The sequence below is a fragment of the Dioscorea cayenensis genome, unplaced genomic scaffold (genome assembly GCF_009730915.1).
Source record: "Dioscorea cayenensis subsp. rotundata cultivar TDr96_F1 unplaced genomic scaffold, TDr96_F1_v2_PseudoChromosome.rev07_lg8_w22 25.fasta BLBR01000475.1, whole genome shotgun sequence".
NCBI lineage: Eukaryota > Viridiplantae > Streptophyta > Magnoliopsida > Dioscoreales > Dioscoreaceae > Dioscorea > Dioscorea cayenensis.
The window spans coordinates 2,570-16,079 of record NW_024086866.1 but is presented as its reverse complement, the minus strand read 5'-3'; the positions used below and the strand labels follow the sequence as shown (position 1 = coordinate 16,079).

At 36.9% G+C, this 13,510-nt stretch overlaps 3 protein-coding genes across 3 annotated transcripts; all 3 read right to left on the bottom strand.

Annotated features, from left to right (window-relative positions):
- Window positions 1-4,883: 4,883 nt before the first annotated feature.
- On the bottom strand, window positions 4,884-8,173 carry LOC120254482 (uroporphyrinogen decarboxylase 1, chloroplastic-like). The gene is given in 8 exon segments (XM_039262576.1): window positions 4,884-5,247; window positions 5,377-5,612; window positions 5,782-6,066; window positions 6,577-6,612; window positions 6,614-6,649; window positions 6,651-6,961; window positions 7,828-7,934; window positions 8,036-8,173. Coding segments are annotated over 8 exon segments (1,209 nt in total). The 5' UTR covers window positions 8,065-8,173; the 3' UTR covers window positions 4,884-5,078.
- A 1,136-nt stretch (window positions 8,174-9,309) lies between these two features.
- On the bottom strand, window positions 9,310-10,201 carry LOC120254484. The gene is made up of 2 exons (XM_039262578.1): window positions 10,195-10,201; window positions 9,310-10,106 (listed from the first exon to the last, which is right to left on the bottom strand). The coding sequence occupies exons 1-2, from the start codon at window positions 10,199-10,201 to the stop codon at window positions 9,310-9,312; spliced, it is 804 nt and encodes a 267-aa protein (XP_039118512.1).
- An 833-nt stretch (window positions 10,202-11,034) lies between these two features.
- Window positions 11,035-12,637, bottom strand: LOC120254483 (uncharacterized mitochondrial protein AtMg00810-like). The gene has a single exon (XM_039262577.1). The coding sequence runs from the start codon at window positions 12,567-12,569 to the stop codon at window positions 11,274-11,276; it is 1,296 nt and encodes a 431-aa protein (XP_039118511.1). The 5' UTR covers window positions 12,570-12,637; the 3' UTR covers window positions 11,035-11,273.
- Between the last annotated feature and the right edge of the window lie 873 nt (window positions 12,638-13,510).

Here is a 13,510-nt window from a genome sequence, read left to right as displayed (position 1 = left end):
CAATGGCTAAAACGCAACTCACCGTCCTCGGACGCTTACGACTCAATCCTCTTGTATCTAGCAATAGCACAAAAACTCTCCATAATTTAATCGGAAGAGCTAAAATTGAGTACACCAAATGAGAAGAAGAAAAAGAAGAACAAGTGTTGTACCCTGTCCTGATTTAGACCTCGGGCCTATTTAGATTTTTATGCTTGCATTAGGGGTAAAATGGTCATTTAGTAGTAGTGGCATTTTTGCATGTTTGCATAGTAGCTTTTATGTGAAAAATCAAGGGCAATTCCGTCATTTGGATCCATTTTATATGATTTTTCTATTAAGAGGGCAATTAGGTAATTTTCTATATATAAATAAATAAATAAATAAATAAAATGATGAATGAATGAGAAAAGCCTGGAACTTTCTTTTCCTTCTTGCTTCCTTGCTTCCTTGCTTCTTGTTCTTCTTGTTCGGCCGAGCATAAACCTAGAAAAAAAAAATCTTTCCGGCGAGAATTTCCGGTGAACTTCAATACCAAACTTATTCCTCTCTCACTCCCGAATCCGGTAAGCCTAAGATTCAATGTTTTTGTTTTGTATTTCTTCCGTATTTCCTAGTTTTTAGAATTGTATAAAAACTTTGATTTCTTCATGGATATGATGATTCATAGGCTTAAATTGAAGCCAATGATTTATAATGCATGTATGAGAATGTTATAGAAGAAAATTTTTGATTTAGAGTTGTAAATTGGGAGAAAACCATAGTATAAGGTTCGGGTTACTGTAGCAATTTCGAAGTTACTGTAGCACCGAAAATTTTGATCTTTGGTTCACATTGAAGCTCTTCTTACCCTGAACTCATTGGAACTAGTTTTACTCCATTCTGAGATTGTTTGGATCCAAAATGACGATGTTTTGCCCTAAAACCCTAATGTTTTGTATTAGACTTGTATAATTGTATTTTTATACATTTTCTTGTGATTATCATTCTTATGTTCATTAGAATTTGAATTCCATACTTGTATCTAGGTGGCGAAGCATCCTCTAAGGGGAAAGAGCTAGCCGATCACTGAGTGCGTCTCAGGACGAGACGACTGGTTCTGTGAGTGGTTAAAATTATAATTGCATAGATTTAATAAGAGTACTAAAGTATTTCTTCATGTGTTTTATCACATAAACTTGATGATAAATTGATTTCCTTTGATATATATTTTGAGTACGAATTTACTTGAATGGTTAAAGCTAGAATGCTTATACATATTTATTTTGAAAGAAACATGTTTACTTGCATTTCCGTATTTATATGCAAATGAGATATGGTTTAAAGTACATTTTTGTATTTATATGCAAATGAGATATGGTTTGATGCATATTTCCACATTTATATGCAAATGGAACATGGTTTGATATACATTTCCTGGTTTAAACATTATATGATGGATTCTTTGAATTGGAAATTGGAAAGAATTATTTTGTGGCATTTAGCTTTGATGGTGACAACGGACTTTAGTCCGACACTGCAGTGTGGGGTTCCACGGTCCGGCCTGATGGGAGGCGGCGTGGTTAACCTTGGTTTACCCTGGTCAAGAGGTGCGCGGAGCCATTGACAGGGGGTTCTGTTATGTGAGAAACCCGGGGTCACCACACGGGGATCTCAGTGGCCAACACCAAGGAAAGGCACCCTTTTAAATTTTAAAAAGTTTTAAAAAACTCCTTGGTGATCCCACAGCTAGTCGGGGCCACGATTAGTGTGGGAATTGTTTTAGGCCAGCCTGTATTTTTGGAGCTATGTTCATTATGTTTTAAAATGTTATTTGCTTTTACTATTGATGAATCTTGTGTTACTTGTTAATATGTTGAATACTTGGAACTGATTTTATATGCTATTATTATTTTTTTTGAATTACCATTTGAAATACTTTATCACTCTGTTACATCTATGCTGACACCACTCACTGTGTAACATCTGTTACTCACCACTCCCCTTTTTATCTTTTTTCGGATCGCGACGTTGGACGGAGTTGTCGTCAGTGCAGTGAGAGGTTTATCTCGTACTTCTTGCTTAGGTTTGTTATAGTATGCATGACCCTATATGGATCCACTAGACTTGACCTTATATGTGGTTCTTGTATTTATATTTTCGGGTTGTATCTTAAAAACCCTGGTTTGTGCTGTAATTGTTGCTACTTGTGTTTAGGTTCCCTAGTACTGGGGAACCCTATTGTGATATTTTATTATGTTGTCTTCTAGTTATATAATTGTGATATCAGGTTTATATTGAGCCTTACGGCGACCTGAATGTGGGGTCATTGTGGGACCCACTTCTTGTCGTCGTGGCGGTTGTCACGTGCCCGGTTAGGTTCGGGGCGTGACAACAAGAATAAGAACAAGAACAAGAAGAACAAGATATGAGCACACTAAACTTTGTTTGAGAAAAAGCAAGCAGGAGGCATTGAAAAACTATGCATAAAGTTCGGACATGATATGATTGGGCGTCATTTTTCCCTCCTTTTGCAAGGGCAAAAAAAGAATTTCATATCATGGACCCACTTCAACTTACCGACGGGGGGTTAAAGGGAATGTAAAATATAACGGAGGGTTGTCTGGGGTGTGCAAAAGTTGGAGGGGGTTTTTGGAAAGTTTTGAAAATGACGAGGGGTGAACAGTAATTTTCCTTTTTATTTTGATAAAAAAAAAAACTGGTTTTTTTGGGGGGGAATGTTTGGGCTTTCTGGAGAACAACGTTTTATTAGTTGTAGTATCAAATGTACCCATTAATTTTTAAAATAGTGGCATCATATTTAGATAATATTATAATTTAAAGTTGTTGGAGAATATATAAATATGTGGTGACCTATCATAGATAATCATCTCTCTTTTGTTTAACATAGATATTTATTTCATTTATATTAGATATTTAATGTTTTTATTAAATATTGATGGGATTCAAATCTTGATGAAATAAGATAATCATACATAACAAGTAGTTCGAATACATATATATATATATATATTATAATTTTTTGAGAAATCAGTGTATAATCAATTAAAATATTTAAATAAAGATACTAGAAAACATATAAAGTATGCAATATAACTAACTAAAGCTGTGATTGATTGGCAACATGGAAAATGGGTGGAAAAAAAAATTTCCCATGTAAAGATTTTACATGGAAAATGAAAAAATAGGTATTATTTTCTAGCTAGAAAATCAAAAAAATTTTATGAAAAATTCAGATTTTGTTGTTTGATTGCTCTTATTTTCCATGGAAAATGTTTCAACCTCATTTGTTATTTGATTGCACCAATTTTCCCTGGAAAAAGTCACATTTTTAAAATTATTAAAATTATAAACATCGCTACGTGGAATTGAATATTAGCGCTATGTGAATCTTACCATCAAACCGCCGCGAGATCTGTTCACTGATCTGAATAAATTTATTTAAAATATTATTAAGTTATATAATTTATCTATTTTTAAAAGAAAAGTTATTTTAAAATTATAAATAGCACGGAATTGAATCTTACCATCAAAACATCGCGGGATCTGTTCACTGATATGATATGAATAAATTTATTTAAAATATTATCAAGTTATATAATTTATCTTTTTTAAAAAAAATTAAAAGAAAAAGAAAAACTTTTCTTATAATTTTTTTTTAAAAAAAGTCATTTTAAATATTTCAATCACACGTTAATTTTGCACATAACCCCTTATGTTTTCTTTTGAAAATTTTTCCCAGAGTAGAGGTAGGAAAATTTTTTCACTGATTTGAGGGAAAATAGGATCACATGATATAGTTTGTGGAAAAAAATTTTACGAAAAATTTTGGCAAACAAACAATCTATTTAGCTGAAAAATTACCCATAAAAAATTTTTTCAAGGAAAAAAAAAGACAATAAAACACAGGAGAACAGAAGCAGAAGAAGGGTTGCCATCTCAAGTCATGGCAATGACTCCTTTGCTGTTGGTGGAGGCGTTTGGTTGTTTTTCTCAGGTTTCTTACCCTTTTATTAGGGTGCCTGTGCTTCTCATACGTTGCATTTTATAGGGGAGATGCAGTGGGGCCGGTGAGGGGTTTGGGCCCGCAGCCGCACTGGTAGTGGGCCGGTGACGAGTCGGCCGTTGAATTTTTCTAAATTTTTTATTATAAATAATTAACAATAGGTCATGGGTTGGAGGAAATCAAACTCGGTTCACAATTCTAAAGCTCAAAACCAAGTCTGTTCCATATTGTTGGCAAACATTATTAAAAACAATTTCATCATTCAATACACCTTGTTGATATTATTTTAAATGAATAAAAATTATACCAAATTATTAATTTAGAAAACAATATTATATATACAAAGTAACATAATTTTGAACCTATCAAATGCACATTTGCATATTACTGAACATAAGATCCATTTGTGTAAATATCAGCATAAAACAGTAATATATACTCATGAATTATAATTCTTACAAGGTGATAATAAGCTAGCAAATATGGTATTTATGTCGATTCTAAGCACTATGCACTTTTCTAAAGATATTTATATAATAATAATAATTTTATTAAATAATTATGCATTAAATTATAATGATTTTATTTGAATAAATGTGTTAAAACTTTAAACAATAAAAATGCTATGTCTATCTTTTGTTTTTAAATTTTTATCACCGCAATAAGAACTGCAGTGTTGATGCCATGGATATATATATATATATATATAATTTTTATTTATTTATTTAATTTTCTTTTATGGTTCTTATGTTGACAACCCTGTCCTTAAGCTGTCTCAATTCTAACCAAGAATTCTCAAAGCAGATAAAAAACAAACATGTCAATGTGATACAGAGAAGCAAATCAATAGAGAATGGATTGAAAATCATGAACATCAAAACAACTGATTACAACCAAATTGCCGGAAAAAATAAGATACACTTCATATAACAAAACCGGAATGCCACTTATTATTACAGGAACAATGAGAGAACTGAAAAAAAAGGTTACACAAAGAGGATGAAAGTTCATTCCCATCATCAAACATTGATTAGGGAGATTACGACCAAATGGTGTAGATGATAATGTTACATGTAACCCAAATTTTCAGCTTTTAAGCCACTGGCTTTAACTCTCCAGTTAAACTCTCTGCAAACAGAGAGTCATATCTCAAACCTCTCACAACATCAAAGAAATGCGCGACGGCTTCTTCTGGTGTCTTCACAAGAACACCATGGCCTAAGTTAAGGATGTGTCCTCTTCTCCCAGCACATCTAACAACCCTGGAAAATAAAATAATATCAGTAGATGGTGTGATATCAACAGCTAGATTTATTGGAGTACAGAGAAATTACAACGGTTCTATAATCAAAGCAAACGCACGACAATGATATTTCACATGAGTGATTGACCTGTGGATTTCATCAGTCAAGACTGGCAATGGGGAAAAGAGATAGGCAGGGTCAACATTTCCCTGCACACTGATCTCACTGCCAAGCCGCCTCCTTCCATCGGCCATATCTACTGTCCAGTCTAGCCCAATAACATCAACTCCGGTACCTGTCATGCGCTCAAGAAGTCCACCATTGCCATTTATGTACAAAACCAGAGGTATTTCAGGGTATTTTTTCTTTACAGCACTCACTATCTGTAAGAACATGATAACAGAAGAAGTTACAACAAATAACAATGTTCAGACACACATGCTTTCATATTCATGTTCAGATGCAAATCAATGAAATCATGAGAAGCAACTATGATCACAAATGAAGAAAATTTACAAAAAGAAAAAAAATTCAACTTACAACAGTTTATACCTCCTCGATATATGGTTTTGACCACTGTTCCCACACAGTAGGAGGCAGTTGTCCTCCCCATGAATCAAATATTTGTATACACTGTGCACCGGATTTTATTTGGAAAATAATATATTCAGAAATTGCCCTCGTTAAATGAGAGAGAAGAGCAATCAGGACATGTGGTGCAGTATGACACATGCGTTTTATGGTGGTATATGTTCGGGTTGTGCCCCCTTCCACAATATAAGTTGCAATTGTCCATGGTGCACCAACAAAGCCTAGAACTGCAGCACTGTCTCCAACCTGGAAAATAAACATAACCAAGATAAGCAAAATAACATGATTATATAAGCTGTCATTAGTATCAAGCCAATGTATTAAGCCTGCAGCCAGGAGTGTAGGAGATGGTCATCCTGATCATCATGGGGGGCTTGGCCTAGTGTTGCCTATATATCAGCCTTCCCTAAACAAGTATAATTTAGTTTTCTTTAGATATACCAAACAATACTAAACTCACTTGATGCATGGCACGTTGATAGAAGTACCAAGACTGAACAGAGTAGGCGATTTATGCATTTTAAAGGATAAAAAACTTCTGACAATTTCTGGTGCTCAGGTGTTATTTCTTAAGTTAGGACACTTTATAAAAATTAATGCATCAATCATGCAAAGTTCTTCTCTCTTTTTTTCCCTCACTATACATCAAGTAACAAGACCAAATTTATAAATATGATTATTGAAAAGTCTAAAAAGCTCACAAATGGCTACATTTAGTATTGAACTGCACAAAAAAGTAAAGGCCAATATTCATACCTCCTGGCGCAAGATTTTTAATGAATCCCCAACAAAAATTCAGCTTCTCAAAGTCAATAGGGTGCAATGCCTTTTAACCCTTCTTCAGAGCAAATAGGGGACTGGATAATTGGACCTTTAACTTCCTCTATCTCAAAGGGAACACCAAATGCTGGTAGTGGAGTAAGTATGTCTGAGAATATTATAACTCCATCAGGACCAAAGGCTCTCCAAGGCTGCAAAGAAATTTCCACAATGAGATCGACTGTCTCTGACCTCTCTCTGAAGGATGGATGTTTCTCTGCAAGCTTTCTGTAAGCAGCCATATACCTTCCTGCTTGCCGCATCATCCATGCCGGTGGCCTACTGACAGGATTTCCCCTAGCAGCCTGAACCAAGAGAGGATCTAGTAGCAAAATCTTAGTGATTATAGATAATGGAAAAATGTAGGGTTCCACCCTAACCAAACTGCCACACACACCCACACAACCACACACCAAAGATAAAGATATTCTTCCATAAAATGAGATCACACCTCAAAGGTTACTTATTTCTTAGAGAAGACAAAGAAATCAATAGATATAGCAAACATAGTTTTTTGCTTAACTAACTCAGAATGTTCATGTTGGCTCAAAACCTAAATGTAGAGCTGCATAATTGTAAATTTGCTCGAAAAATCTCAGAGAGAATGAACCGGAGTGAGAAAAAACTATTGATTTTCACTAATCAAATATCTGTCACCAGGTACAAACAAGGGTAATCATATTTTTAAATTGAGGTTTCATATTGGAATGGAAACTTGAAAAAAGCACACATAGATAATTCATTTTATACAATGCTTGCGACAACAACAGGAACTTCTCCGAATAAAAGCCCAAGTAACTGGATTAACTCCAATTTTCACATTAGTCCAACAAAACAATCCCTCTGTTATTTGTGTGTGTGTGTGTGTGTGTCAAAAGATTTCTCTTGATTCAAGAAAACAAGGAAGAGCTACCCTGATTTAACACCCACACAGAATACCACCACAAGCTGGTTTAAACCAAATTCACGAAAAAATCTCCACACAAAAAATAATAATCATAAAATAAACAAAAAGGAATTTTGACATTATCCCCTGAAGCAATGAAACACTGGAAACCAAATAAAAAAATAATAATAATCTCTTCAGCAACGAAAAATGGATTGATACTACATTTCCAATCATAAAAAAATCAAGAATTCTCTTCAAGAAACAAAGGGATTCCACAGGAGAAAAATATATATACATACCAGAGGCGGCGCTGGCCCGCGGGAGGAGCGGCTTCCTTCTTGGAGGGGGGAATCTACGGCCAAGACCGCTGCCATTTTCACGGGCGAAACCAACCTGAAGAAACGAGCTGGAAAAGGATAAAGAGTTAGGATTCATCAATGCTTTTCAAAACAATCAATCACCACGAATAAAAGAGGAAGAGGAGGAGAAGGGCTTGCAGAACTTCACCTGCCACAAGGGATCGTGCTCGTGTGCATTTGCTAGCCGGGAGTGAGAGAGAGAGAGAGAGCTGCGCAGAGGTGGAGAACGAGCGAAGGAACGGTAGGCGACTCCTTATCTATCTATTGCACTCTCAAATTACATTAGAATATACAAACAGCACAAGGAAATTTACTCACATGTCCCTCTCCGTATTTTCTCTAATTTCTAAATTTCCTCTAATTTATTTATTTTCTTATTTTAAAAAAAAACCATCCAAAATCTTTAATTTGAGCATAAATAATATAAATATGCTCACCGGAGCTGGAGTAGTAGTCGTGCTACATTTCTTTGGACCACACTTTTATTATGGATGTTTATTTATATATATATATATATATATATATACCTTCCAAAAGTCCTTGTCAATTTTAGGTGTTATTTTGAAGTAATTTGAACAGGTTGCAGAATTGATGAAATGAAAAAGAAGTAAGAAGAAAGTTTTTTTTTTTTTGGAAGAACTTCTCAACCGAGAAGCTGAATTTATTAGAAGCAAAAAAACAGAAGCTAAAAACACTAGAAAAATAGGAAGAACAACAACAGCTTAAGAAAAGAAAAATTACAAAAAAGAAAAACCAAGAGAAAGGAACGATCGCATGATCCAACGAGGGAGATCACGTCCCGAGAGGAAGAGATTCAGGTGCTGATGACGAAATCCCAGAGAAGCGAGATCGGAAGCCGGTTTGAACCAGAGAAGAGGTATACAGTCAATGATTGGATGCAAGCTGGAGTCCAAAAGGAGCTTAAGATGGCTGATTTGAGGCTGGTATCTCCAAGAGAGAGTAGAATCAGGGCGATGAAGGAGATCCAAAGCAGCACGATGGGAACAGAAGATTCTTTTGACATTGAAGCAGTGCGCAAGGGCGGTCGAGAGAGCAATCTCAATGGCGAAAATCTCATCGCAAGAAGTATCCAACGAAGGCTGCGACACGCATCCTGCGAGAGAGATACAAGAATAAGCATCGGAGATAAAAAAGCCGACAGACCTAACCTGAAGATCGTGGTTGACGATGACGTGAGTGAAGAGGAAAGGGCCGTCAGTGCAGGAGAAGTTAAACTGAATGAAGTTTCTACCGATGGAGACGCGGGATCCGTATGCAAATTCTCTGGTATGAGCAACGGTCTTGTACACAGGAATAATAAGATTCGGTCTCTCATGCTTAAAAACATAATTACACCGCAAATCCGGATAAACCAAGCACCGAGCTGATGAGAGCAAGAATGTTCGGGAGAGGTATGATAAGTTAAGATCCAATCGCCCAGCTTGGAAATCGTCCGAAAAGTTTGAAGGTGCAGTTAGTTTTGATCATGATTTGATTCCAAACAAATTGAGCACTAGAACAGTCATTAAAAAGGTGATTGATGGTTTCACGGTGAAGACCACAGAATATGCAGGGGCGATCCGGACCTATATTTAGTTGGTTAAGAAAGGCAAAAGTAGACAAACGACCTTTGATGCATAACCAGATGAAATGCTTAATACGTGGGGCAACAGGGATTTTCCATAAGTGCTTCCAGCCAACCCAAGGATCAGAAAATGAAGACTGGTTATTTAAATGGTGGTAAACAGCTGAAGAGATTTTACAGGAACTGGGTTTAGGCAGCCAAATCCAATGATTATCAAGGTCAGGAACAACCGAAACAAATTCGCTATTAAACGTGTTGGGCAGCTCACCAAAGATCAGGGAGAGAGAGTTAAGATCCCACAGATTATCCGAGACCAAATCCGACATAGCAACGTTAGGAAGATCAACATCCATATTAATGTATGTAGGCTTAAATGCAACCGGAATGTCAAAGATCCAAGGGTCCCAAAGGAACGAAGTACGCTCAGGGTTAACAGCATTGATTTTGCAAAATGGCTTAATATATTTTGCCGAATGACATAACCCACGAAAAAACCACGAGCATTTAGCAGGGATGGCGCCTTGCCAAAAATTAACTTTCCCATATTTAACGTTGAGAATGTCAACCCAAATAGAATGGTCGTTGTTCAAGATGTTGAGGCTTGTACAAGATGTTTTATAATGAGGCACCAATCCTGTGTCATTAACAAGGGTAGAAAATAACTCAGTGCTAAACCAGTGCTTAATGGTATTCTTGTGTTTAAGAGTAGATATCACATTTACCTGTCATGTTGTCAATCATACAAGTTAAATAAAAACTAAGGAAAATTAATTAGCTAATTTCACAGCAAACGTGAGAAATTGATGATCAAACGGAGTGAAAGCTAGACAATACAATACAAAAATTTCTGCGACATATTCAACCAAAACAAAATTGTCCTCCAAGAGAGAGTATTTGGAAAAGCAATGCATGGTAAGCTAATGCATCATGTATGAACGAAACATATGCATCAAAATTATGTCACTAGTAGTTGATTAAAGAGTCTTGTTAGTTCTTTTTTATCACAATGCAGATGACACCATCAGCATAATTAAACGATCATAAGAGTTCCTGAGAAACTTGGAAATTCAAGCGCCAAAATATTCCTCAGGGACATAAAACTTTAATCCAATCGCCTACAAACACCAAGCAGACAAAAAAACAGAAGAAACATCAGTATACGATCAAACTTCAATATAGTATAGACACATTAAAAGAAATACAAGAATTTGCACTATCAGAATAATTTGTTATATTTTCAAATTGAGCAAAAAAAGTATATATCAGGGGATTTTAAATATAAACTACAGGTTATTTATATTCAAATATATCATTCCATGCATCATATCCTATCAGGAAAAAACAAAATGTATCCACTGACAATTCCAAGAAAAATGATGCCACAGTTTTCATAAGAGTTGCATCCATTTTACAATCAGTTGTCTGATCCTTTCTTCAAATTCCATTCATTTTCCACAAGGCCTTCCCTTCCAATCTGAAAATATTCTAAGATAAATTCCAGAGCATCTCCTGGTAAGTTTTTTTAAAGATGCAATATTGTTGAGTGGAGAGAGAATATATGAAACTTAATTTTATTAGTTATTTGAAATATATTATAAGACACTCTCTTTCTCTCACTCTAATTTTTCTCACACTATACTCACTCTCACTCTTAACACTCACTCTCACTCTTGCTTTTCACTCAATTAGCTTTCTTGTCTTGCTAAGCAATGAAGCACACTTATTTATAGTGGTGTGAGGCGGTGGACAGAGAGTTCTAGATTAATTGTGTAGGATGGTAAGCTTGAGTCGGTGAGAAGGTTCAAGAAGAGTCAATGGCGGTGGGAAACTTCATGAAGCTTAATGGAAGTGCTGCTTCTTTATCACTCCCCCTCAGCACTGACTTTTCTTGAATTGATGCTTTCTTGAGTATTCCTAACTGTGCTCGTAGATCTTCAAATTTCTTTGTGCTGAGACTTTTAGTAAAGATATCAGCAACTTGCTCTTCTGTGGGCGTCAGCTTCATGTGGATCTCACCTTGCAACACTTTTTCTCTTAGGAAGTGGTAGTGTACCTCAATATGCTTTGTCCTTGCATGAAACATTGGATTTTCTGCTAGACATACTGCTGACCTGTTATCACAATGAAGTGTTACCTGTTCAATTGGTTGATGAAGATCTCTCAGTAATTGCATCAACCACGTGCTTTCTTGAGCTGCCATAGCTGCTGCTCTATACTCAGCTTCAGTGGTGGAGAGTGATACGGTAGGCTGCCTCTTACTGCACCATGACACTGCTCCTGTTCCCAAACTAAAGATGTAACCTGTAGTTGATCGCCTCGTGTCACAATCTCCAGCGTAATCAGCGTCGCAATACCCAGTTACTTGGCATCTTTCACCTTTACGATACAGAATACCGTAATCTGTAGTTCCTTTTAAATATCGAAGTATCCGCCGAACTGCTTCCAAATGTGGCTTCTTTGGATTTTGCATGTAACGGCTTGCTACTCCAACTGCATATGCCAAGTCAGGACGAGTAAGGGTTAGATAGATAAGACTACCTACCAGTTGTCGATACATCCTTGGATTTTCCAAGTCTTTCCCTTCTCCTGCACGAAGCTTGATGTTGGGCTCCATTGGTGTAGATAGTGGCTTGCACTCCAACATCCCATATGTTTCTAGTAGATCCTTTGCATACTTTTGTTGACATAGGAACATACCTTCCTTTGTCTTCTCAACTTCGAGCCCCAGAAAATGCTTTAATTCTCCAAGCTCCTTCATCTGGAACCGGATTGAAAGATTTTCTTTTGTGCACTGGATTTCTTCAGTGAGATCTCCGGTTAAGATGAGGTCGTCAACGTACACCAGTACTATAGCCATCTTGCCTCCTGTGTGCTTGACGAATAGGCTCGAATCTGATGCTGTTAACCTGTAGCCACTTTGTACAAGAAACTCTGCAATTTTCCCATACCATGCTCTTGGAGCCTGCTTCAAGCCATATAATGCCTTCTTGAGCTTGCACACATACTCTGGATGAACCTTGCTTTCAAATCCTTGTGGTTGATCCATGTAGATGTCTCTATCAAGCTCTCCATGTAGGAAGGCATTCTTCACATCCATCTGCCAAAGCTTCCATCCTTTGCTTGCAGCTAATGCCAATAATACTCGCACCGTTGTTATCTTTGCTACTGGACTGAATGTCTCATCGTAGTCTATTCCATACTGCTGCGAGAATCCTGGTGCCACAAGTCGAGCTTTGTACTTTTCAATTGTTCCATCTGCTCGAGTTTTCACCTTATACACCCACTTACACGAGATTGGTTTTGCTTCTTCTGGCCTTGGTACCAACTCCCACGTCTGATTTTGCTTGAGAGCAGCTATCTCTTCCTCCATTGCTTTCTTCCATTTATCACTTTTAATTGCCTCTTGATAAGATGTTGGTTCTTCAACTTCCATGATTAGTGCAGCATTTGCATACTTAGGATTGGGATGTCTTACCCTGGATGATCTTCTTAAGGTTGGAGGTATTTCTTCTGTAGAGTCTTCTTGACTTCTCCATGAACACCTGTCTTCCATGGGCTCTTGGTCTTTGATGATCTTGGACTTATGTCTTCTTCAGTTGTTGTTGGTACCTCTTGAGCTTGGTCTTGTAACTGCTTTCTTCTACTATTGGCTCGGTCTCGCTTCATATTTGGTTGAGCGGAGTCAGTTTGAAAGGCCACCGAGTGAAGCTTCATCAAAGACCACATTCTCGGATGTGTAGATGCGTCCGAGTCGGATCACGACATCTCCATCCTTTTCTCTCATCATCATGGCCGACAAAGATGCATCGTACCGCCTTCTTGTCGAACTTGAGTGCGAAGATGATCCGGTACAAAAACATAACACACACATCCAAAGACTTTGAAGTGACTTACATGTAGGGTTTGATCTTCCACGAGTCCTGCGGAATGGAGAGAGAAGCCCATCTTCTCTTGTGGAAGCGGTTGATGATGTGGTGCCGTTCTCATGCATTCGACCCAAAATCTCACAGCACATTCTTAGCATGTAGCATACTGCAT

Excerpts from the sequence above, each read along its gene's own strand:
- LOC120254483 (XM_039262577.1), bottom strand. The coding sequence starts at position 12,569 with ATGGATGTGAAGAATGCCTTCCTACATGGAGAGCTTGATAGAGACATC.